General features: G+C 39.5%; 1 protein-coding gene across 2 annotated transcripts in view; it reads right to left on the bottom strand.

Annotated features, from left to right (window-relative positions):
* DPP6 (dipeptidyl peptidase like 6) overlaps positions 1-24,228 on the bottom strand; it is a 412,441-nt gene that overhangs the window by 42,961 nt on the left and 345,252 nt on the right. For both annotated transcript variants that reach the window (XM_005150038.3, XM_005150039.3), the window contains exons 9-12: positions 14,592-14,746; positions 13,890-13,987; positions 8,749-8,872; positions 7,858-7,896 (exon numbers count right to left, since the gene is read on the bottom strand). In XM_005150038.3, coding sequence (XP_005150095.2) covers positions 7,858-7,896; positions 8,749-8,872; positions 13,890-13,987; positions 14,592-14,746 — 416 coding nt within the window. The remainder of the gene's footprint in view (positions 1-7,857; positions 7,897-8,748; positions 8,873-13,889; positions 13,988-14,591; positions 14,747-24,228) is intronic.

The following is a 24,228-nucleotide window of genomic DNA, read 5'->3' as shown; positions in this document are numbered from 1 at the left end:
TGCTAACTTCTACAGCAAAGAAATAAACATGTTTATTTCTTATAAGCTAATGTATCATTCTAACTCTATGTTCCTGTGTTTCCAGTTCTTCACTGATTGTTTTCCACTATTTATCAATACTGCAGTAGAATCCTAGAATCACAAAATGGTTTGGGTTGGAAGGAATCTTGACGATCATCCAGTTCCAACCCCACTGCCATGGACAGGGACACCTTCAACTAGACCAGGTTGCTCATAGCCCCATCTAACACAGACATGAATACTTCCAGGGAGGGAGCATCCACAACTTCTCTGGGCAACCTGTGCATGTCTCATCACCCTCACAGTAAAGAACATCTTCCTAATATCTAATCTTGATAGACCCTCTGTAAAGTTAAAGCCATTCCCCTTGCCATTTCCCTACACACCTTTGTAAAAAGTCCCTCTGCAGATTTCTTGTAGGCCCCCTTTAAGCACTGAGGGCTGCTCTAAGGTCTCCCTGGAGCCTTACCTTCTTCAGGCTGGACAAACCCACCTCTCTCAGCCTGTCTTATAGGAGAGATGCTCCAGCCCTCAAAGCATCTTTGTGGTCTCATTTGAACCCTCTTCAATAGATCCACCTCCTTCTTCTGTTGGGAGCCTCAGAGCTGAATGCAACACATCAGGTCAAGTCTCATGAGAGTAGAGAAAGAATCCCCTCACTCAACCTACTGCCCATTATCTTTTGATGCAGCCCAACATATGGTTGTCTTTCTGGGCAGCAAGCATGCACTGCCAGCTCATGTTGAGCTTATCATCAATCAACACATCCTCCTCAGGGCTGTTCTCAATCCATTTGTCACTCAGCCTGTAGCTGTGCTTGGGATTGCTCCAACCCAGGTGCAGGCCCTTGCACTTGGCTTTGGCCTTGTTGATCTTCAACAAGTTTACATGGTCACACCTCTCAAGCATGTCAATGTCCTTTTGGATGACATCCCTTTCCTCTAGCGTGTCAACTGCACCACGCAGCTTGATGTCATTGGCAAATTTGCTGAAGGTACACTCAACCAGTGTTGCTGACATAGATGTTAAACCAGTGTTCAAACTGTTTTTCCTCTCATGTTCCTGGCTTAGGTTTCAAGTATATTTTAAATCCATTCATGGCTTATTGCAGCTGCATGAAATTATGGTTTCATTTCTTTCTGACATTGTTCTGGAACCTGAAACATGAAACTCTACATTGTTTCCGAATATCTTTCATTACAGGAGAAAACCCATTGAAAAACAACTGTGATAACTTGGGAGAACCTTCTGTTCAACAGGTTTTCCTTTACTGAGGTAAATAGCAATGAGTTCAGCTGACATTTCTATATCTGTGCCTACTGCATTATATATTCCAGCAATACATCTCTGCCAGCAAGAGCAGGCATTATGCAGATTAGTTTGAGCTTCATTCAGAGTTGCAGGGGAAGGAGGTACATGGCAGGGATGACAGATGTGAGGCTTTAGCACTCGGTTGATGTTATGAGACAGCCTGTTTGCATATTCCTGTTGCTGGAAAGACAATTCATTAATAAGCCCAGAACTTGGTTTAGGATCTTGACAGAGATGGTGACTTATCCTGGATGGCAAATGGTGGGGACATCAGGCTTTTGGAACAGGATTTTATACTGTAGGGAGCTACACTGGACATGTAATTAAAATATTCTGCATGTGATATAAACAATTTGAGCCTTCGGTTAACTATTGACTGAATCCTACAACACCAGAACAGAAGAGCTCTCCTTGAAAATAATAGATCACTTTAATGCTGGTACAAGAAAATACTTTTCCTGTGCAGCAGATAGGGAATTTTTGGAAGCTTTTGCCACAGGAGGCATATGAAAGCAGCTGGTATCACAAAGTACAAAAAGAGATTGAACAAACTCATGATTCATTAACAGATGCTAAAGGGAATAGACATGGATATAGTCTCAAATGTCTGTAATCATTTTATTGTAGATGGCAATGAAATATGAGAGGACTGGACTATGGAAAGCAGCCAGCTCACACACTGTCCCTAAATACCATCAGCTGCTGTGTCTGCTAAAGATAGGGATGGAGCAGAGGAAGCAGAGGGGAGGCTCACTGGGGCACTTCTGAAGTCTTTATGGCTTTTCTTGTCTTCTTGCCCACCTAGATCTCTCTATTCAGACAAATGAATTCTATCCAAAAGTTCAAGATCAGTTACCAGAAATCCTCTGCTTTGCGCAGATGAAGGACAAAGCTGTTCTCATGCCAGCTGCATGCAGCAATAACTCAATGCTCTTTGACTCAAGTATAAGGAAGAAAAAAAAGTATGGTAACTCTTGTATGATAGATTCCACAGCATCTTAAATTGAACTTAAATCTGACTAAGTAAGTGTAACTAAGTGTCCCATTTGCCTTTCTGAGTCCTGTGTAAACAGACAGTGGCTGAGTTCAGAAAGCAGGTCTATCCAGAGCTGCTCACTTGTGATGGGCTATTGCCCCCAGGGTGGAGGAGGAAGGATGTTTGGAATTAAGGACTACCCAGTCATCCTCAGAGCTGAAGGAATAATCACTGTACAAAGGATGAGCCTGTAGCTGGAGAAGAAATTGATGGGACTAACCAACCTCCATCACTATCAGTAAAAGAAAGAGGCAGTAACTCCATTTCCAGCAACCTGTTTACCACTGTGTATCAAAATGATGCCACCAAAAACTTCAGCTGCGATGACAGATAAGGGATGGAAGGCTGCTGGAGGGCACTGTGACTCTTGGAGGGACTAGTGCTGGAGTTCAGAGCTGTGCAACACAGGTCAGTGCAAATGGTCAGGAGAAGAAGAAACAAAGTAGTGCCTCAGAAGCTTATCCCAAATTTGGCAGAATAAGTATGAATGAGAGGACGATCCTAAATGCAGTCTGAACTTCTGTAGATCTTAAAGAGGGTCATGAAGTCCTGGAGTAAGGAATAACTATTTTTTTTTTAAAAAGGTGGAGTGTATTCAGTAGTGTTTGGAGAGGGATCATTGAGCATCACCAGATCTGCAGCCACCTGAGGAAGATTCCCCTGGTGGAAGAAGGAATGATAAGGTGCATGCAGGATGGTGGGTACTACACAAGTGTCTCTGACTTCAAGAATGTGCATGATAAAATGCGCAGTGGGACAAACAGTAGAAAGAGAAATTACCTACTTTATGGTCAGTTGGAGTGTGCAAAAGCCATGTGGACCCGTAAGTACAGCACCTCCTAAACCACCCACATGTTAACATGAGTCAAACACTCATCATATTGCAGCCCTGTGGGCTGCAGCTTCAGACTGGTCCATGCTGTCATGGTTCACCATGCTGTCTGCCTTCTCCTCTAGATTACACTGCTTCACATGCTTTTGGCTGGACTCCATGTATTTCCTCACAGAAATCAGTGGGAAAGCAGATTCTTTGAAATTCTGTTCTACTATTGACTAACAATTATAAGTCAATGAGAATAACATTCTTCTGGTTCACCCTCAAGTTTTAAAAAGAAAATGAATTAATTTGAATAACCCAATCCTAAAGATCCCAGAACTAATAATTTTGTTCTGTAGGTATTTATTCTTTCAGGGAAATGTCCCAGTACTTGAAGTGCCACAGTGCCATAGCTCTGATAAACAGGTAGGTGGGACATGAATGCTTTTAACTCTGCATTTTGGTAAACACTTTTGTTGAAATCCAAGAAAGTATTAAAAATGCGTATCAACTTTATTGTGATGATGAAGTCATCTCCTTTTCTAGGCACAGGGGAAAGATCTCTTTCCATTCCCTACCAACCTCAGCCCCTAGGGCAATGCTGAGCATCCCTGTCCTGATGCTCATCTGCAGCTGGGTACACCACGCCAATGGCCATCTCTGAACCCAGGGTACCTGCACCAAAATACACGGTCATCATCTGGAGAGAAGCCCATGCCTCTGGATTTCATTCCCCTCTACTGGATCAAATCAGAACTCTTCATTTATGCACCAAAGCTTCTGTAGCCAGAAGCTGCTTTACTAGCTCTGGCAGATTAATTTGGACATTTGGATTATGGGGCTTTGGGTCCAATTTCTACTGCACCCTTTGTCTTTTGGGCAACATCAGCTAAGTTATGGGGGCTGTTATATGACCAAAGGGCTTTACAGGATAAAAATGTCAGTCTTGTTTGTAAGGTTCTCTAAACTCCATTTTTATTTTAAAAGTCTAATTTCATACCATCTATTATCTACACGTAAGAATCATTACTGAGTCATCATGCTGTCAGGATTAAGGCAAGGGAGTTGAGTTGCAAAAGAAAAATGGTGTAAGGTTTTCAATATCTCAACCTTCTGACAGAGCAGAAGTCTTTAGTTTCAGACTGACATGATCTGAAACACAAGGGAAATGGGAGAAAAAAACTGAAAGAAAAATGCAACCCAAAGGAATTGTTATCAGAGTTGGCCAGCCAGTCCATGCAGGCAGTTTTGGAGGTTATATGTCTCTAAACAATTTTGTGGTAATCTCCTCATCCTGCCAATGTCAATGTCAAAGCCTACAGCCTTTGCTGGAGTTGGAATTACATCCCGGTTTATAATTAAATTTGTTCAGGCCACATTCACAATTAAATAATAAACCAATTAAACTGCCAGTAAAGTTTATCTTCAGCAGGTGCTCCGAAATTGTCTTTTTTCTCCCTTGCTGACTCACTGTCTGTACATGACCATCACTGGCACTATTGGAAAATGGCTTCTTCATAAAAAATGGAACAAAATTGTTTACAGCTACAATTACTGTTTCAAATAATTTATATATTTAAGCAAAAAGTATGAGTGAAGTTCAGTCTGGCTCTTGTGCTCAGAAGTGCAGAAGAAAGTATATATATAAAAGCAGTCAAATCTTTCAAAATCCTCAGGCAGTTTTGGTGAACATGTGCCTGTTCTTTCTTGAGTGAAATGTTTGAAAACACTGGCCCTATCATCTGACAAGGAATGACAGATACTTTCTAGCAAAACCTGTATACATATTATATATATTTCTCATTACATTTTGAGTCATTTATCCTGTTCTTCAGCTACGCAGACAGTGACAGCAGTATTTCTATTTGCCTGTGTTGGAGAGAGGCTCTCCAAAGATTTTGGACTTGAACAAAATTCATTCACGAACTTAAGCCCAGAAGGGAACATGAGATCATTTTCTATGACCTTCCATACACAGACTATTAAATGTCACTGAGTTACCAAACTCAAACAACAACAACATTCAAATTCATGGGTCATATGCCCTATCTTAGAACTCCCAGTATTTCAGACAGCTGAAATAAGTCAACCTTGTCATCCTTGGAGACTACTTTATATCCCTGGTGAGTAACTATTGATACTGATGTTTTTCTCTCCTCACCTCCTGTTCCCCGCCTACTGTGAAGTTTGCCCCTATTCCAGGAAGGCCAGATGCACATCAATTCTCAAGAAAAAAAAGCAAAACTCCTGTATACTTTTTAAACCAGATGCATGGAGTACTTTGAAGAAATACTTCAAAGAATGAGGCAAGTAGTTAGATTCCTTGGTCCTACTGATTTGAAATTGGGATACTTCTCAAAAGGAAGTCTGGTCAATGAGGCATATAGAATAAGCTGGTCAAACAAGCAGTTACTCATCATACTGGCTGTCTACAGGGCACCTGGCTCATATGCATATGCCTATACTAAAATGTCTTAACCAAGGAGTCTTCGTTCTGGTCTGAGTCACACTCCTGAGCTCTTTCAGTAGCTGCCTAATGTGCAATTCATTTTCTCCTTAAAGAGGTATGGGGACTCACACTAGCATTGAACATTTTCACATCATTCTCATGATCAGATGCATGCACATGCCCGGGAAAACAACTTTCCAGCTTTATAGACTAATGTGACATAAAGGTAACTGCAGAAAATACAATTATCTTAGCATTCTTATGTTCAGTCAAAACTAGAATTCAAAGTGATTTTGTTGTCAGAAATACAGGTGAAAGAGTTCTATAATTCTTCAGACTCTCACAAAAGCTTTTGAAGAGTACTATCAAATGTCTCCAAAGTCCATAGCAAATGTTATCTTAGTTTAGTACAGAGATGTCTGACTCATTTGGCTGTAATGAACATCCTTCTCTAACTCAAACTCGGTACATGCTGTTGGGAGATGCAGTAAAACAAACTGTATTTCCCTGGAGCAGGCCCATTAAGGACTGGCAGATCATTTACTACAGTTATTCAGGACAAAGCACCATCTTTCAATGACTGTCCATGTAGTAGGTAAATGATCAAAGAATCAGAGCAGTGTAAAAACACAGGTTCCAGTATACTGCAGTAATGGAGGCGTCAGTAAATAGTGGTGAAAAGATTAAAACTATCATTGAATTTATAAAATAAATTAAGCCTGTGAAGTTTGGTTGTTTGGGTTTTTTTTAAGATACAAAATATGGGCAATTGAATTTTTTCTTGACTTCACTTGTCTTCTAAGCTTTTGTTTTCTATGCAAGCCGACACTACCCTACAGAATTTACTCTATTCCTGAGTATAACAACAAAAGATTATTTGAAATTCTTGGAGCACAGAAACTATTTCCTCATAAAAACAATTTTTATCTGGATCAGACATAGCCCACTGCTGCAGGACAGCCACTGGAGCAGAGGGGATCATTGTTCTTCTTGTGAACTGATGTACTGCAATTTCTGCAGGTTCTCAGATCTTCTGAACTAGCTGTGACAAAAATGTGAAAAGCTTTAAATCTGGACTTGGAAAAATATAGTACAAGATCTTTATCTGACAAGCTGCTCCCTGTCTGACATTCACATATCCCATGAAAAACAGTCCAGAGTCCAGTGTTGCAGCCAGACTGGTATCAGCAGCTTCTCTCTCAAGAACAGCTCAATCAAATCTGAGGTCCCTTCACAAACTGACTCCTGGGGAAGTGTTATAAATGAGCTTCCAGAGATTTATATGCTTGAGATCTATATCGTTTATATAGATATATGCTGGAAAAAAATCCAAACCGACATACAAGTAATAAAACAAATCTTTTTCACAAAAAAAAAGGACTAGATAAATCCCATAAATCAAAACTTCTTGTGGGTTTAAATTTTCTATATCCCTTTTGTTTTTTTTTTAGCATCTATTTTCATCTTTTAGTTCATTTGGGGAATGGCAGCACATAGCCATACAAAGTAATGGTATTATGTACTAAGTTACAGTGTCAGAAGAATTACATGGCACGGTTGTCTGGTAAAACAGGATATTAAACTCCACCACGCAGTTTCATCAGGCAGCTTCTACCCATTCCATGCTCAACATCAGTTCTTGTTGTTTTATCTGCCCCACTGACAACTTGATTTCATTTTTTTACCTTTTTACATCTGCAAACATCTGCAGAGTAATACAGAGAAAAATGTCAAATTTAGCTTAAGTGACTTAAAAGTCCTATCTGCATGATTTTGGCTCTGAATGGACATAGGCTGTCTTAGTAAAATGACCTTTAATCTTCTGTTTTCAATAGTGGACTTCTTTCCTGCCTAGAAGTTCAGAGAAGAAACACCAAGAAACACTGTAAAAATCATTAGTATCAAAGCAGGGTACAAAGGACTAACTCTGAGGTTGATGAGTCTTACAGAGATATTGTCAGTGGGTGAATTTGCACCAGCATCAGCTTTTTTGTCTCTTTTAAATGCAAGTAAATTGCAGGCTAAGAACTATGGTATCTATCAGGGAAGATGGCATCTTTAACAAGAACTTGTTAATTATTGAGAAATTCTTTTCTATAACACAGATCATGCCATCTCTGAAGTATCTTTCTCAGGTCTGGAAATCAGTTTTTATCTTTGGGGAAAAAACAATGAAACAAAAAACTACCAAAACCTTGATCACAAAGAGAAGATCATTATTACCTGTCTGTGCAGCCAGCCTTCACTTTCATCTTCATGTTTCTAAAACAGAAAAAGGTCATTAATACAATACTTCTCGTATATTACATTTTCCTTGTCAGCGCAGGAAGCAGTTGGATTGGGTCTGTAAAGTTGTTCAGAAATACAAAGAAACTTCAAGTATATGCTTCAGGAGTGTAATCCAATGGCTGCTCTTCTTGTCTCTCTTTCCTCATGAATAAGCATTCTCATTCAAGAAAGCATTTTACTCAGACAGACAAAACACATAAATCCACAAGATAAATTATACCCCAAAGAAATGAAATAAAGAAAGGTTGAAATGAAAGTTGTTAAGAAAAGACTCTGCATGGTGCTCTATGCACAGTATTGCACACTTTTTTCAATGGATGGATGTATGAGAACAATTTTCTGCTGTGGAAACACCTATGCCAGTTTAAAAGATGGTATCTGGTAATACTTACACAGGTTATAGGAATACACCATTTACATTAGTGTGTTTATAGAAGGGATTAATAAACTATAATTAAAATGCAGGTAGATAAGCATGGGCCATTTTTAATGCCATTAGATATATAAAAACCTATTAAACTAGAATGATGCAAAGATATTCAGGATACAAACTGTTGATGTGTGTGTGTGCTCGTGCATGCATACAGTTATTTCAAGACAAGTGATCACTCTTACACACACACACACACTGTTCCTGGCTACGTAGAAGATGCAAGAAGAACAGCACCACAAAAGTAAACATTGCAGACACTGTTTATATTCTGTGTCTGCCTAAATAGATCTATGTCAGGTGACTTGTTGCCAGGTAAAATAACTGAAAGTACTTTCATCTTGCACAGGTTATGATAACCGATGGCAAGTGACCTTTTGGCTCATCTCTCCTACCTTTGTGCAGACTCCTGTGGTGGCATCACATAGTGTCAGGATGGACACGTTCTGGGCCCTGTTCAGCCAGTTTACTGCCACCTTGGTGCTGGTTGCCCATTTCACCATAGTTATGTAGTAGTCCCTGCAAACACAGGCATACATAAATCACAGTAGTGACATCCTAATGAATTGAAACATGGCAGAGCAGACAGAGACTGCTGCAGGCAAATGGTCCAGGAGCAATCACTAGTTATTAAGAATGTTGCATCTTGATGTCTCTAGGCTGCCTTATATATGGATTTCAAGCCTTAAAAATGACATTTTTAGGGCTGTGCAGGTGTTTTATCTGCCACTTCAGAAAGTCATTTTCAAAGAAGAGACAAATGCAGAGATAAAGAATCTTTCAAGCTATTCTGTCTTCCAAGAAGGATTGAAATGCCTGGAGCTACAAATTTATGCACAGGTGGAAAAGAAATTGCAAACAATTTCCATTCTGAGCACACTAACTGGCTGACTCAGACCCATCACTGCCAGGGTTGGATTCTTTATGCTTATGAAGAGTTAATGGCCTCTAAATATGCCTACTACACACCAAAATATCCACGAGTGCTACATTGAAAAGAAAATAGCATGAAGGATATAGTTTAGAGAAACACAGGATTTCTGTAAAGCAGCTACGTCTGTTGCCATGAAGACATCAGCAGAGATATGACAGTTTGCATCAGCAAGTCCAACACCCCACACTCTCTGTACCATCCTCTACTGCTGGACATATTCAGGTTGTGATAATACTTAGAATAAATTGTCAGTGTGGGCTGCACAATCCTGTAATCAATATCTTTAGGAAAAGTCATATACTCTAGTATGTATTTATTTACATTGCTCACTGTGCTATAGTGAGCAATGGGACCACTTAGACTGGGCTGAGCTGCAAAATACAGAATCACAAGTAAGTACATGGATGGTCACCTCTTTAGAGCCAGTATGTAGAGGTACTTGCAGATGTCCACCTCTGCAGCAATTCAGGGTTTCACCAATTTATCTGTAGGGTAAAATTCTGGCTGAGCCGACAAAGCTGGTGATGTTATAAGATACTGCTGGGCTATGTGGGCCAAAGACATCCTTAAACTATAATATGACTTTTCACAGCATACAGTCTATAAAAAATTTATTAGTTCATTTGTTTGCTATAAAATATGCATAAGGAATTGTTGCTCTCATTGGAATTAATGTGGTGTGTCACTGGAGAGTACTTTATGTTCTGGCAAGCACTCCTACATATACTGAAGAGAAAGGGCAAAAGCAACAAAGACCCATTTGTCTAGCAAAATAACAAGTTGGAAATTGATTTTGTAGTTTTCAGTAGTATTTAGTGCCTGAATTTGGCTGGGGAAAAATAACAAAGGACCTCAATGATTGCATCCACTGCACTGGAAGGAAGGATACTTCCAGGTGAGACAACAGCAATCTGAATTTTTCATCCTGAAATAAAACTGTAATTTTACTCTTTATCAGTAACAACATAGGCCCTAAGAGGAAAAAAAAGCCACGAAACAAAATTAAACTGCATAACCGTCTCTTCTTTCTCTCCAAAATTAACTGAGCAGATTCAGACTCCCCAGAAAGGGAGTGTGAACTTAGTATATGTCATAGCTTGGAGCATTTTTTTCTGTAAATCCAATTTAAAGTTTGAAGGGCGTAGATTCAATTTTTACACCCCTCTTGCTGTCTGAGCATAGGACCCACAGCTCTTTCTCAAGAACTTTTAATTATTATTGTAGGTCAAACATTAAGTTCCCTACCACCCCAGAGATGGGAATGAAGTCTGAATTTCTCTCTGAAGCCTCTCCCAGCCATCAAGCCCATGGATACCCTGGCCAGCAGACACCTGCAGATACTTTTATAGTTAATATTATTCTAGTCTCACACAAGTGTGGAATCTTCAATTCACTTTACACCTCTTCTGTAGGACAAACAGGTTTTATGTTTCCCATTTTGCAGAAGACAATAATGCGTGATTGATCTCAGTTAATTTTAAACAGCTCTTCCAGCTGTACTGGTTGAGGAGCCAGCGGTGAGAAATGTGGAGCCAGTGCATTTCCCAAGTCCTCTTCGCCTGTCCTGTCCTAGATTTGATATGGAGCTGATGTAAGGAGAACCAATTTCTTCCCATAGATCAAAATCTAGACCAACAGGCACCTGATCACATAGACATCCACATCAAAGTGGATTACACCCTCTGAAAGGAAAGGCATAACTTGTCTGAACTCTTTCAGGAAGGGTGCAGTTACATTGAACTGTTCAATCTATTTCCCCATTCCAGTAAAGTTGTTGCAGGTTATTTTTCAGCACTATTATTTAAACCCTAATTTCACTTGGCTGCTTTCTGGAGGTATGAACCTAAATTATGAGGCATGAATCTACAATATGAATACTTGAAGTATGACAACAGTAATAAAGCCATAAACACCACAAAGAACAGACAGTGATATATTACATGGCAAAGTGACAGGCAGCAGTCTAGCCTGTGGTCCCTGGGATACTGCTGGCCCCTGCTTGTGGTCCAGATTCACGTTGTCTGAGTTCCTCCATTATTAATCTGTTCATGACCTATGCAAGGACCAATGCTGATATCTGCATTCAGGGGAGATAAAATTTACTTTTCCATCTGGGATACAAATATGATGTGAGAAATAAGTTGGATCACGGTCCAATTCTGAGAACCTGCTGATATAACTCTTGGAGTGCAATGGTTTGCACAGAAATAAAAAATGCCTGACAGGCATTAAATGTTCTAAGACATCTCCTCCCCTTTCGCTCCCTCTCCCAAAATTTCCAGTTCTTCACTTCATTTTCTTTTCCTCACAATAAAGCATGGCATTAGAGAAAATGTGGCAAAAATCCTGAGAAACAGAGATTTTTAAAAGGAAAAATCAAAATTGTACATTTCCCCCAAAATACGTTTTCTTTGCCTTTTTTTTTTACTGAAAAATATTTCAACCTTGTGGAAGATTTCTGTCTTCCTTTAATTCCTAAAAAATAAAATAAAATAAAATAAAATAAAATAAAATAAAATAAAATAAAATACTCTGGCATATCTCCACTTTATTCTCAGCTTTATTAATTGTAGTGAACCACTTTGTTCCAGATGAAAAACACCAAGGAGAACCGCTCTTGGTGAATCTGCATGAACAGATTGAGCACATTGAAATGCTTCTGATAGGACTACTCTGCTTGAAGATCCTTATCACCAGCTTCCCCTGCTTCTTTGAAACTCCCTTCTGTAACTAACTGTACAGTATATCCCTCTTGTCTATTTTAATGAAATGTTATCACACGAATCCTCTCATTTTGGAAAACATATGCATAATGAAAATGCACCCCTATTGCTCTAGCATCACTACTTATATCATGCCCTAGGGATGGCAATTGTCATGGTTTTGATGAAATATACGGAGACTAATTAATGATGATATATTTCACATAATTTTACAATATTGATTGCAACTAAATAAATTACAGCCATCCATAACCATATAGAACAAATTTATTAACAACACTTGGATCCTGCAGTCTGAAGTTATTACTATAATTAAAATGTTTCTGAGTCTCTCTGTTTACAGAGTAAGCTAGCAACAGAAAAATGATATTGTCCAGGAGCTGCAGTTCTGATACTGTGATTGGGATACTGTGATGATGAATTGCTGCCTGCTGTATACAGATCTGATGTTGAATTTTTGAAAGGCAAGTGCATTTATGCCCATTTGTTTTGGTCACAGGTCATACATCTTTTGTTGCATAAATGGATTTGGAATATTTTAAGAGTTATTAAGTGAAAATATGTTCTGAGGCTGACACTAGGTTTCCCAGCAAAGAAAGGCAGCTCCCACCATAATGCCCACTGGTTTAGTACTCTCTCATCAGATGGCTAAATAGCCTATCCACACATATATATTTAACATGCATAATGAAGATCACCCCTGTACCCTCTCCTGCCCTGTGTCATTAGCTCTGTGCTGCACCTCTATCTTTATGGGCAGTGGAATCACAGATCCAGCAATCCAATTTGGTATTCAGTAAAAAAAGGTTAGCATGCATGTTGGTTGGACACTCCTACATGAACAAGTGATGTGCTTGGGAATGATTATCTTTCATTTGTAGGAAACTTAAATAGAAGTTCAAGTTAGAGATAAGGAAGAAGTTCTTTACTGTCATGGTTGTGAGGCACTGGAATGGGTGTCCCAGAGAAGTTGTGAATGCTCCATCCCTGGCAGTATTCAAGGCCAGGTTGGACAGAGCCTTGGGTGACATGGTCTAGGGTGAAGTATCCCTGCTTATGACAGGGGTGTTGGAACTAGATCATCTTAATTTCGTTTCCAACCCAAACCAAACCTTTCTATGATTCTATGATCTAAAGTTGCTTCTCTCCTGAACAAGGTAAATGTAGCTTAATGTAAACATAAATGTAAACCACAATGTAACATAAACACACACAATGTAAAAACCAATGTAGCTCAAGCTTTCACCACATGCTGAAATCCAAGCCAAACTTTTAATCTCCTGCTTAATGAAGACTTAAGCACTTAGGTAATTAGAAATGGTTATCTAAGTAGTTGGCTGAATTGCAGACCAACTTCTAACATATAATTGTTGTAAAACCAGCAAAAATCTTCCCTTTTTATTTTTAATGAAGACTGGGCAATGTATTTGTAGAATGTCTACCTGGTTTCATTCCCATGTTCACATCATGAAGCAGTGAGCTCACATTTGCTATGTTGTAAGGCTGCCCTGTTTCTGCCTCATGGTCTTTCATACAGGCTGAAAACTATATCCCTCCTACAATGCTTGTGATTACATGTGAAATGAATCTGGTTCTACGGATTTGGAGATATTCTCTAAATTCTCTGAGTTCTCTGAAAACAACCTTATTCTGAAGTCAGTCTGGATCACAACGATTTCAAGTAAAAAACTAATTATGTTCTATAAAGTACATGCAAAAAGGAAAATAATTTGGAAAAATAGGAGCAGATGTACACAACATAAAATTCTTTCATAGTGGCAGATAAAAGTATCATAAAATGATCTTGAAAAGAGTCAGAGTCTGATTTAAAACCACAAAAGAACTGAGGTCCAGCATCCTGAGGTGAGAAAGCACCTACCTCATTCTCTGATCATCTGGGGGAGTCATCTCCAGGTCATGGGTAGGTCCGTTCAGACCAATCACATGCAAAGAAATAGTTGGATTTTCCATTCCCACCTGGATTTTAAAATAAGAATAAATTATCATATCTTGCACAACACTGAATGGTTTTGATTTGTTGTACCTCCATGGATTATAAAATGATTCCATTGTATGGGGTTACACAATGGACTGCTGTAGCTGTTCACAGGGAAACTGCAACTGTAGTGATAAAGTGGCATGGAGGTGAGGAAAGGCTGGCAGGCACAACCACAGGGTAATTTTACTTAGGACACCTTTAGTCCTTTACCTTGGTAAAAAATACCACAGTGACTAGAAATACCTCTATTTTAATGTATCTTTTCATAAAAGGTTATTTAACAGGGTGATGGTAAATATAATAAAATACTGATTCATTTTGTGTTGTGGGAAATGGCACCTCTCCGTGAATAATTTGTTACTTTCCACAAAAATGCATGCATGTAGATACCTCTCCTGTTAAATTATGGTACAATTTGGAACAACATGTGAGGTCTTAGGTAACCAGTACATAAAGCAAGACACCCAGAAATGATTGCAGCACACCACATTCACGTACTGTCTTATAATAGAGAATTACAACAGTAACAGCAGCAGTGTGTCAATACTGGGAGAGAGAACTATTTGTTTTATTTTCCCTTACCTTTGGATAATGATACGTTTTAACAGTAGGGTAAAGGCTGCCAGTGTATACCGGGATCTCCATAGTGGGGACTCTGGAGGCATTAATTGTTGCATATGCTAACCTGGTGCCATCAGGAGACCACCAGTGAGCAATGTGAGTCTTTAAGATCTCCTCTAATTAAGAAAAAAAAAAGAAAGGAAAGAACAGGAAAAAAGGCTATTAGATGTAAATTACTAATTAGTAATAAATGAAACCGTAGATATGGAAATCCCAGTCTAATCACAGCACAGAGAGGATGCCACAGGAATATCAATTAAAAACACTCATTAAATTACTCCATGTACACAAATGAACACAATTGATAACAATTACTCTGAATATATAGGTTATTAAGCATAATTACCTTGCTCAAGAAACATCATATTATTCATATTAGTACACACATTCATGACAGTATAAAAGGCCCTGCTACTCCTACAGTGCATCCTGTACATAGGAATATGTATCTTATCACACAGGATATATATGAACATATATCTATGCACGTGTTGGTAGTGCTTGGGTTCCTACCTGTCTGATGGCAACATAACCAAGGCTCCCCTGGTGCTAATGGAGACTGTAATGACTGAGGTTTAGTTTGCCTTCATAAAGAGTTCACAAAGTCATACTAGGCACATATCAATGGTTTATCGTCAGATAAAAATGCTTCTGCTACAATTTAAATCTTCCTAAGTTCTGTTGCCAGTTGGGAATAAACAAAAATAGCAATTTTCTGTAACTTATGTAATGCTGGAACTTGGAAAAAATTTACAAGATATTAGGCTTTAGAATCTGTGGCCTGGATACCATCTTGACTTCTATCCCTATTTCATTTTTAAAATCCCTTTTGCAAACAAATTTTCCACAAGTAGCCAGCATAAGCAACTGATTCTTTTTGCCACTGAATTTTGGGATTAGAGATATTTTTGTGATTGGAATAATGCAGTTGTTGTTGGAAAGGTACTCAGAAAGATATGAATACAAACATGTCAGAGTTGAAGTATGTAAGGAGAAAACAAGATTGCCATCATAAGAAATCACTTTGTAGACTGTGAGAACTTAATTCTTATCAAACACAAATTCAAAGGACTTCTGATTCCTAAAACTTTTTCCATATCATTTAATATTCTTCCTTGTGAAGATGACTTCAGCTTACAGATATCCAGAAAAGCTCTAACATTCACTCTTTGTCCAAAGTGTCTCCAGTTGCTGACATTTGGAAGACACTAACGTGGCTTTTTAAACCTCCCATTTTTTGAAAGGCAATAATGTATCACATTTTCATTAAGAGGCTTAATATCACATGAGTCATTCCTATTTAAACCATAGCAGAAGGGCTTGCACATGCTGTACAGACTGATGGGCAGGAAGTCAGGTCCCATTACTTTAATGTGAGAATAAGAATTAAAAAGAGGCTGCAGAGTGTTTCTAAGCCTTTGCCATGAAGCCCCGCTACACAAGTCCAAGGAGCTCCAATATCTGCTGTTATTACTGGTCATTGGAAAAATGAGGATTTTCAGAGTTCACACCCATCATGTTTGAATATCACCTTATGGTGACCCCTCAATCAAACCAGGACATCGCTCTGGCCTGAAGAGTAGAATCTTACCAAAGACTATTTTATTTCTTAAAAAAAAAATCTTGGATGAGCAATCCTTGAACAATAGACAGGCAATTATATTCATCACGGAGAAAATTAACAACTTGGTTAATTTTGGTATTATTTGGTATTATTCAACAACTTGAATATGGTTTGAGATAAAACTTAAGGTATCATTAGGAAGGGTACAAGGGAAAATCATCCTAAATAGCTATGCTTTCTACAAATAAAAAATTAACGAATCAGTACTGAATGGCAACACGTAAGTAAGGTTTTGGAAAGACATCTAGGAAGTTGTAATTGTTACATGGGAAAGGATGTCTGGCAAATTTGCCTTGCTGTGGTTTTGTACCTGCTGTACGTACATCTGAAAGATGCTGCTTTTGACTTGTAGATTGGTTGCTCATTGAAGAGATAATTAAAAGCATAAAGAAAAAGGAGTAAAAATGGATGGCAGATGAATCCTTGACATTTTAACTTTAATTAGGAACGACTTTATTCAGCAAACATTTTCTCCAGGATCTCAGATTAATGAAGCAGTTCTACTGAAGGTCACATGCCAAGAAAGGTTTTAGAGTAGGTTTTGTAGTCCTCTATTAATGAGATTTAATTGTGTGAACCTTTGCCTTGAAACAAAGCCAGGATCTTACCACTATTAGAGAAATGAGTTAGCTTTAGCAAACCAGAGAACATTCTTATAAAGTACAAAATGCATTAGTACCAGAAAATTTCCGCTGAAATCACATTATTTGCAGACAAACTGTTCTTGGGGATACTTTATTCTTTGCACTTTCATTCACCACGTGCTCAGAAAATCAGTTGCACTCAATACTCCTCAGTCTTTCTGAAGTTAGCTCAGATCCTGCCTCTCATATGAGAAACCAGGTTCTCCTTAAAGACCAACCACCCACTCCGCATATACCTCATGACCACCTCGCTAAGAGTATAAAGCAATAATTGATCACAACTCAAAGCTTGCAGTTGCTAGGTGTTACATGACGTAGGGATGCTGTGACTGAGCTGCAGAGATTCTTCTCAGTTGCTGATGAATTTGTGCTCCTTTCTCCACACCTTTGCTTGCCAGCCACCACACTGGGGCATGCAAATCCTAGAAATAGTGAGGATGAAGTGTGCAGTTCCTTAACTGAAAAAGGACTGCTTAGACTTGGTGGCTGCGTTAAAGCAGTGTCTGAAGCAAATCAGTGCTTACTCCACATTACCACATTTAATATCAACCCTCTCTGAAACAGCTGGATGACCTTGTTTATAAGTAATGACTCTTTGGTGGGGACATGTATTGGCCAGCTGGCAATCCAGTGAAATTCTCATATTCAAGGAGTGTTACAGGATGTGCATTTTAACCCTCCTTCTAGCTGAATAAGATGTAATTAACTAGTCATTTCAAGGCTGTGCGGAACGAAGAATTGTCTAAGCTAACAGACCCTCAGGAGGAGTATTTGAAGTCCTAGATCGAAGTATATTCAGTGACATGAAGCAGAAAAGAAGTAACTTGATGCAGTTCTCAGCTTCCAAGTAACAAGATGTGACGAGTTTGGGTTTGAATGTAGCATTTGGTCATGATACCATAAGGGCAATACCTGAATGGGCTGCACAGTTGATGGCCATTTTTATTACGCGTGTTTATCCAAAAGTAGCTCAGTACATGTATAAAAAGAAACAAATCATTTGCTTGTTGCAAGCTTTGAGTTAATGCCAGTAGTACTTGCAAGAGCAATGAAATAGCAGACTTTTATCTTACATTAGGTAAGAAACTTCCCAAGGAATTACAGGAAATAGGGCTAGAGGGATTTAAAAAATTATCTGGCTTCTTCCTCCATTGGCAATATCCATTCCAATCCTGTAAAGAATCTTCACAAATGGATTTTGCTATTCCTTTTTATACTGGTGTAGCACCTTTGGTAGAGGTTTGGCCACAGAAATCAAAGAGTTTCTATTTTCTGCCTAAGCAGTAAACAGTCCCACTGGAGTGCATCTAGACCTCTGCCTTATTTACAGAATCAATGCAGGGAAAAGCATCAGGGCTTTGTCTTTTGCAACCTCAGTGGCAACCAGCAGATTCCACCTGTCATATGGACCATGTTTGGAAATACACACACATGGCTTTAATGTTATGACCCATAATCTGCCATTGTGTTTTTTTCTCCAGACATTTCCACAAGAAATCCACTGCCCATGCTTGCACAGAGTTCTAGATTGGCAGAGCTCCTCTTTGTTAAGGGATGCATCTAAATGCAATGGCCATGGGTGTTTCTTCATACATTTCTAAGAGTCTAACTAGTTCTTCAGTCTTTGTCCATCCTCAGACATATCTGTGAATTATGACATTCTATTGAAGGTGGCAAAGCTCTGTCTTACTCTTAGGGAAAGGATGAAGCCTTCACCAATGACTGGATGGGAAATCCATCGGTAGCTTAAAGGTTTATTACAATTTTAGTATCTTAGAATTTTCTTCCAGTTTTTGAAGCTGCCACAAATAACTTCCAATTTTCAAGTGTGAGTTAACGGAAACAGAGACTTGCACAAGAAGACAAAGATCCTTGGACAGTCCTCTGACAGGTACCATTACAACCCCTTTCTTGTTCTTCTGTCATCACAGTCACCAGAGGCATATAGCTGTATTAGTGTATAATCTACTTGCTGAGGCTGTGCATACTACAATCATAAATACCCCAGTTCCCATGTATTATGAAAACAGCTGAAGAAACCACCCTGATCAGCCACTTTCCTTTGGCTGCCCACATGCTTCTGCTCTGCACAAGGCAGGATCCTGTCGTTCCACAGCCATCCTCCAGATGTGCCTGTGCCCATGTGTCCATATTGCTATCCCAGCGCAGTGGAAGCCACACCAACACAGCTCTGCTGGTCATGGCACATAAAGCCCTTCTACAGGAGTGAACAAGTCAGTGAAAGACTGTTCCTAAGAACTTTTCAATCTTTAACTGCTAACATGTTCCAGTAAGAAGGCCCAGGAAGTATATTACAGTGAATGCAAAGAAACTGACCTTTTCTCTTCCAAGAAAAAATTACTCACAGATCTGTACTGCAGTTAAACAAGAGATCTGGAAAGCTGAATGGTGTGTTTACCCTCGGTGAAGCCTATCTTGTTATACTAATGTGTGGCAGTTAACAAACGCAATGTCATTGACTTCAAAAAAATAACTTACATTTATAACAGTGGAGGAGGTTGGAGACTGAGCAGGAAGGGTTTTTTAACTGCATCTAGAAAAGTAGAGGCTTTCTGCATCTCAAGAGGTCAAGGGTGCAATGGGTAGAGGTACCCAGCAGGCTTTAGCTATTAAATAAATCAATTTCTTTTGCACAATAAAAATTCTTTTCTTGTTCCGGACATTTCACTTTCTTTTTCAGTTGGAAATCAAACCAGTATTATGAGTGTTGTGCTCACAGAGGACAAAGACAGATAATAAACAGTTTGATTCTCCTTTGAATAGAGATGTGCGCACACACACACAAACATATCTAGTTTTCTGTCAACAGACCCATTGATTTCTGAATATTTCAATTTTTACACAAAGTATTATGCAGGATTTTGTCTGACAGAGGGAACTTCCCCTTCTATGTTAATTATTGCAGATGTGGTAAAGTGCAGCAATTCCAGGAAGCATAATCAATGGTTTTGTTTGTGCAATGTATTGTTGCTGGTGCTCAGATCATTAAGTATGTGGTGTGCTGAAGACATTTTGCTGCTTTATTAAAACTGTTAATAAAAAGGAATTTTAAACAAAATGAAATTAAAGCCTAACATAAAGGCCATGGCTTATACTAGGAAAGAAAGCTCAAAAGAATTTGTCAGTAGAAAGCATCAAAAGAACATGAGAGGAAGAGAGATCAGAGAACAGAAAGGGGGTCTAGGAAAGGAGAAAACAAAGACTTCTGAGACAGCAAAACCCCCAGGGTTCTCATAAAAACATCAAATAAATACAAATGCTTATTTGACAGCTGCCATCTGTTTTAAAATCAATTACTAGATCATCTCAAAGCACCAACCACACGTCCAAATTGATTACTATTGTATAGTTTGAAAGCAAGTATTTTTACCCAGTTAGGGAAAATTCATTGTTCATATTGGCCTTCACTGACATGGGTTTCAGAGAAGGCTTTAGAAGGCCACTGTACCATCTTTCATACACATGCAAGCAAATTCTAAAAAAGTTGCTATAGTGTAGATCTACACCAACTTCCATTAAGTCACTGTAATGGGTATAAAATGGGTGTAAAAGTAGCTATGTGCATGCAAATAGTATAAAACTGCTTTATATTACTATACTCAATCTATATTTTCCTGTGCTGACATTATTTTATGCTGATGTCAGCAACAGCCCTGAAGCATTATTGATTTCAGTGCAATTACTCCTCCTTCACAGTTGTCTAATTGAGTCAGGTGGAAAGCCCCGTAATTTTGCAGGGGCACTGAACAATTCAACAACCTTTTGTAGAAACAGAAATTGTCTCACAGTCCCTGTATGCAGTCAACAAACATTCTCAAGGTGCTCGGGCCATCGTCCAAGAGATCCTTGAGAAAACCTGAGCTGCAATGCTTACCCCACTGACCCTTTATTCCTACTCAATATACACAGTCTCCTCCACCACTGACAGGCAACAAGCTCATGAAGGATAGAATATTACTCGCCTTCATGATGGTTTTGAGGACTTGCTTTAGAAAGCATGCTTTAAACATCAAACCCTTGATCCAAGAAACTCACCACCTGATGGCAGCAGCATTATGCAGTCATGGAGCTGAACAGACACAAGCAAGGGGCTCCCATAGGTTTGGCAGTTACAGGAATGCGGCAGCCCCTCATCTCAGGGAAAGGAGCCCAGCCAGCTCCCTGAGGAGATGATCTGCGTCTTCTCAAGCACAGGGAAGGTATAGGCTGCAAGTACCATTAATTTCCCCTTAGTCGTGTGGTTTAATTGCTTGAGCACATTTTCCACTCAGTCAGTCTTGTAACCCGTTGTTCCTGCAGAACATTGTATTGAGACAGTGGGTGAGAGTTTGGCAAGAGCTTTCTGCCTTGCTGTGCCCAGATGCCAAGGACCTGGAGAGACGCTCATTTCAGTAGGGTGGCTCATGCTGGATGCTGAGGATAACCCTATGGGACTCTTCATGTGTTCTGCATGGTCAACAAGGTTGTGTCTTGCCTCCACATCTCTTATGTGGGCCCCAGAGCTGCTGTATGGCCTGAGCCAAGCCCAAGCTTGGCAAACAGGCAAAGCCCACAAAATCTGAAGGCAAATGGTCCACGGTCCACCTTTACTTCTGTGAGATGAAGGTGGCTCTGTGTAACACCACCAAGAGCTGCTGTGCTCCAACAAAAGATAGTCATTTCTATATGATCTCTATACCGGGCAAGGACTCTTGAGGGAATGACACAGCAATGCAGAGCAAACAGCATCAAGCAGAGCCAGAGTGTGAAGATCGGAGGCAGCTCTGCCTGATACCATGGCCAAATCCTGATCACTCCAGCCTGGGATCCTTATCCATAATCCCAACTACCTACTAATGCTAGTGGGGTAGGTTTTTTGTTGTTTTTGCTTTTGTTTGTTTGTTTTCTTCTTCCCTGGTTGTTTGTTTGTTTTCTTTTTCCATGGTCCATTGATTCTCCTGATTTGTTGTGTTCTAAACACTAAAGGATCCTGTAGTTATATGACTCAGGGCATTGGGGTGTTGATTACAAGGTTATCGACAAGTAGCTGCCAGACCTTTGCTGTCTGAGTGCTTGGGGCTTCAAAATACTGGTTGTATTGATTACAGGCCTGATTCCCTCCTCAGGTGTATCTCTGCAGCTCCTATCTGAATACATACAGGAGGCCAGGCTCAGTAATAACTAAGAAATCACTATTGTTTAAAGTCTTCCTCATTAATGCAAATAGTTTTGTTGAAAAAACAAAAAGCAAACAACCAAACCTAACAAAACGGATGCACATAAGTGTGTGTTGTCAAGGGAGAAGTACAGGTGGATTCTCACAATTAAGAATTCAGCTATTTGGAAATAGCCAGAGATGCTGGGGGCTCCTCCAGGGCATCTTCACATCTCACCACACCAAGCACACTCAGCTGTACAAACACCACTTGGGATGCAAAAACCATGAAGAGGAGCTGTCCCTTGGACCTCTCCTGTGCCTGGACCCTATGTCTCCCAGGGGCTTTCCAGGTCCCCAGGAAGTCTGCGACTCCCTCCAGAGCAGCCATGGCAGGTAGGCAGGGTTACCAGACGTCAGATAAAATGCCATACTATCCTGAGGTCACATCCGTATTTCAGGATCTTATTTGCAATAAACACTGTTCTCTTTGGGCAAACATGGCAGAACAACTCCATACCTTCCTTCTGCTCTCTTCAGAAGTTTGTGCTTCTGGCTTTTTCTGCCCTGTGCACCACCCTTAGCAGTCCTTGTATTTTTGCTTTCAGAAGCATTAATGATTAACACTCAGAATAGCTCCTAACAATTCACAGGTTTCCTCTTTTGGTGGTGCAAGTTGGTCTCAGCCATCGTAAAAAACTCTTGGACCATTCTGGCGAGACGAGCATGAAGACATTTCATCAGCACAGGCAAGTCTGTGATCTGTCAGGATGTCCAGATATAATAATGAAAATAGGACTGAATTATGAAAGTAGAAATATGACTTAGAGATCAGATCATCACATATTCCTGTTTCTCACTCACTCCAAAGAGCAAATGTATCTAGAAAACCCATCCACAGCAGCACACTGCTGTATGCCATGAGGGCATAAATAAGAATGTATTTTTCGATCACCTGGCATAAACACAAACCCACAGCCTGTTGTCAGCTCTCCATGAAAGCCTGTTAGTTAGAGGCACTAAATCTGCAGAAGCTTTGCCTGGCAAAAGTCTTCTGAGTCATTTGCACTGCAGCTCATTGCTGTGGGTAAATGTTCATTGCAAGGTCGTATGGTATCCTTTCAGTTGATAAGGACCTAGACAAGGCAAAATTCATGTTGCCCAACTGACTGGATGCAGTAAGGCTTCCTATAGGCAAATCCTAATTTTTTTTAACCTCCTTTTTTTTTTTGTTTTCTTTCTTTTTCTTTTTCTTCCTCCCCCACCCCTGCTGCTTAACAGGTTGCTATGGCTGGAAACACAATTTGCTTATCTGTGCAATGCAGTGAGACAAATCAAGGCTTTCATTATGTGCTGCATATTACTCTATTCAAACCTGCTCAAGTAGCTTCCACTTCACCTTTCCTTTAAATTAAAAGTTACAGGTTCTTCCCAACTAATCTATGGGGTTTATGATAGGAGGAAGATGGACAGCCAAGGTTGACACTGGGGATCCATTTCAATAGCTACAGACATATCAAGAAAGTTAGTGATCACAAACCCGTCTGAATTTGACTATCAAAAATTCATTAGACGATTGCAATAGTTCAAGAACACAAGTGCCCAAAAGCAATCTCTTTTAATGTTTCATAAAGAAATATGAGAGATAAGAAGACTGAACAGCCTGACATCGCTATTAAAGAACTTGATTCTTCAACCCCATGGACTTTTATCAGCACTTGCACAAGCTGTCATTTATGTGAATCACTTGCATGATTTATTCACCCTGAGCAGACCTGCTAGTCACCTAGCAGGAGTGCTAATAAATGTCAGTTAATATTGCAAAATACAGCCCTGCTTTATAAAATGGGAACTGTAGCACATTGGCTGAATTAAGTTTAGCTCTAAATTTTGTACCCAGTTTAAACTGCTCCAGTCACTGAAGAGCTATTAAAAACCCACTCAGAGTTTATATTGCCCTACTATGGCAATATTCACAGAGGTTTCAACCTGCACAGTGATTCAGGATCTGGCTAACAAAGAGACTTAACTCAGTAATGACTCAGAGAATGAATTTGATTTTACAGTACTGAATAATCAGAGATCAATAGAGTTATCCAGGAATAATAAAAAAGAGAGCAGAATAAAACCAGGATTCAAATTAGCTTATAGCAATATTTCAGAAAAAACACTCTT

This window comes from Melopsittacus undulatus, chromosome 1 (assembly GCF_012275295.1).
Source record: "Melopsittacus undulatus isolate bMelUnd1 chromosome 1, bMelUnd1.mat.Z, whole genome shotgun sequence".
Lineage (NCBI taxonomy): Eukaryota > Metazoa > Chordata > Aves > Psittaciformes > Psittaculidae > Melopsittacus > Melopsittacus undulatus.
The sequence above is the reverse complement of the archived record's forward strand: the minus strand, read 5'-3'. Positions and strand labels throughout refer to the sequence as shown.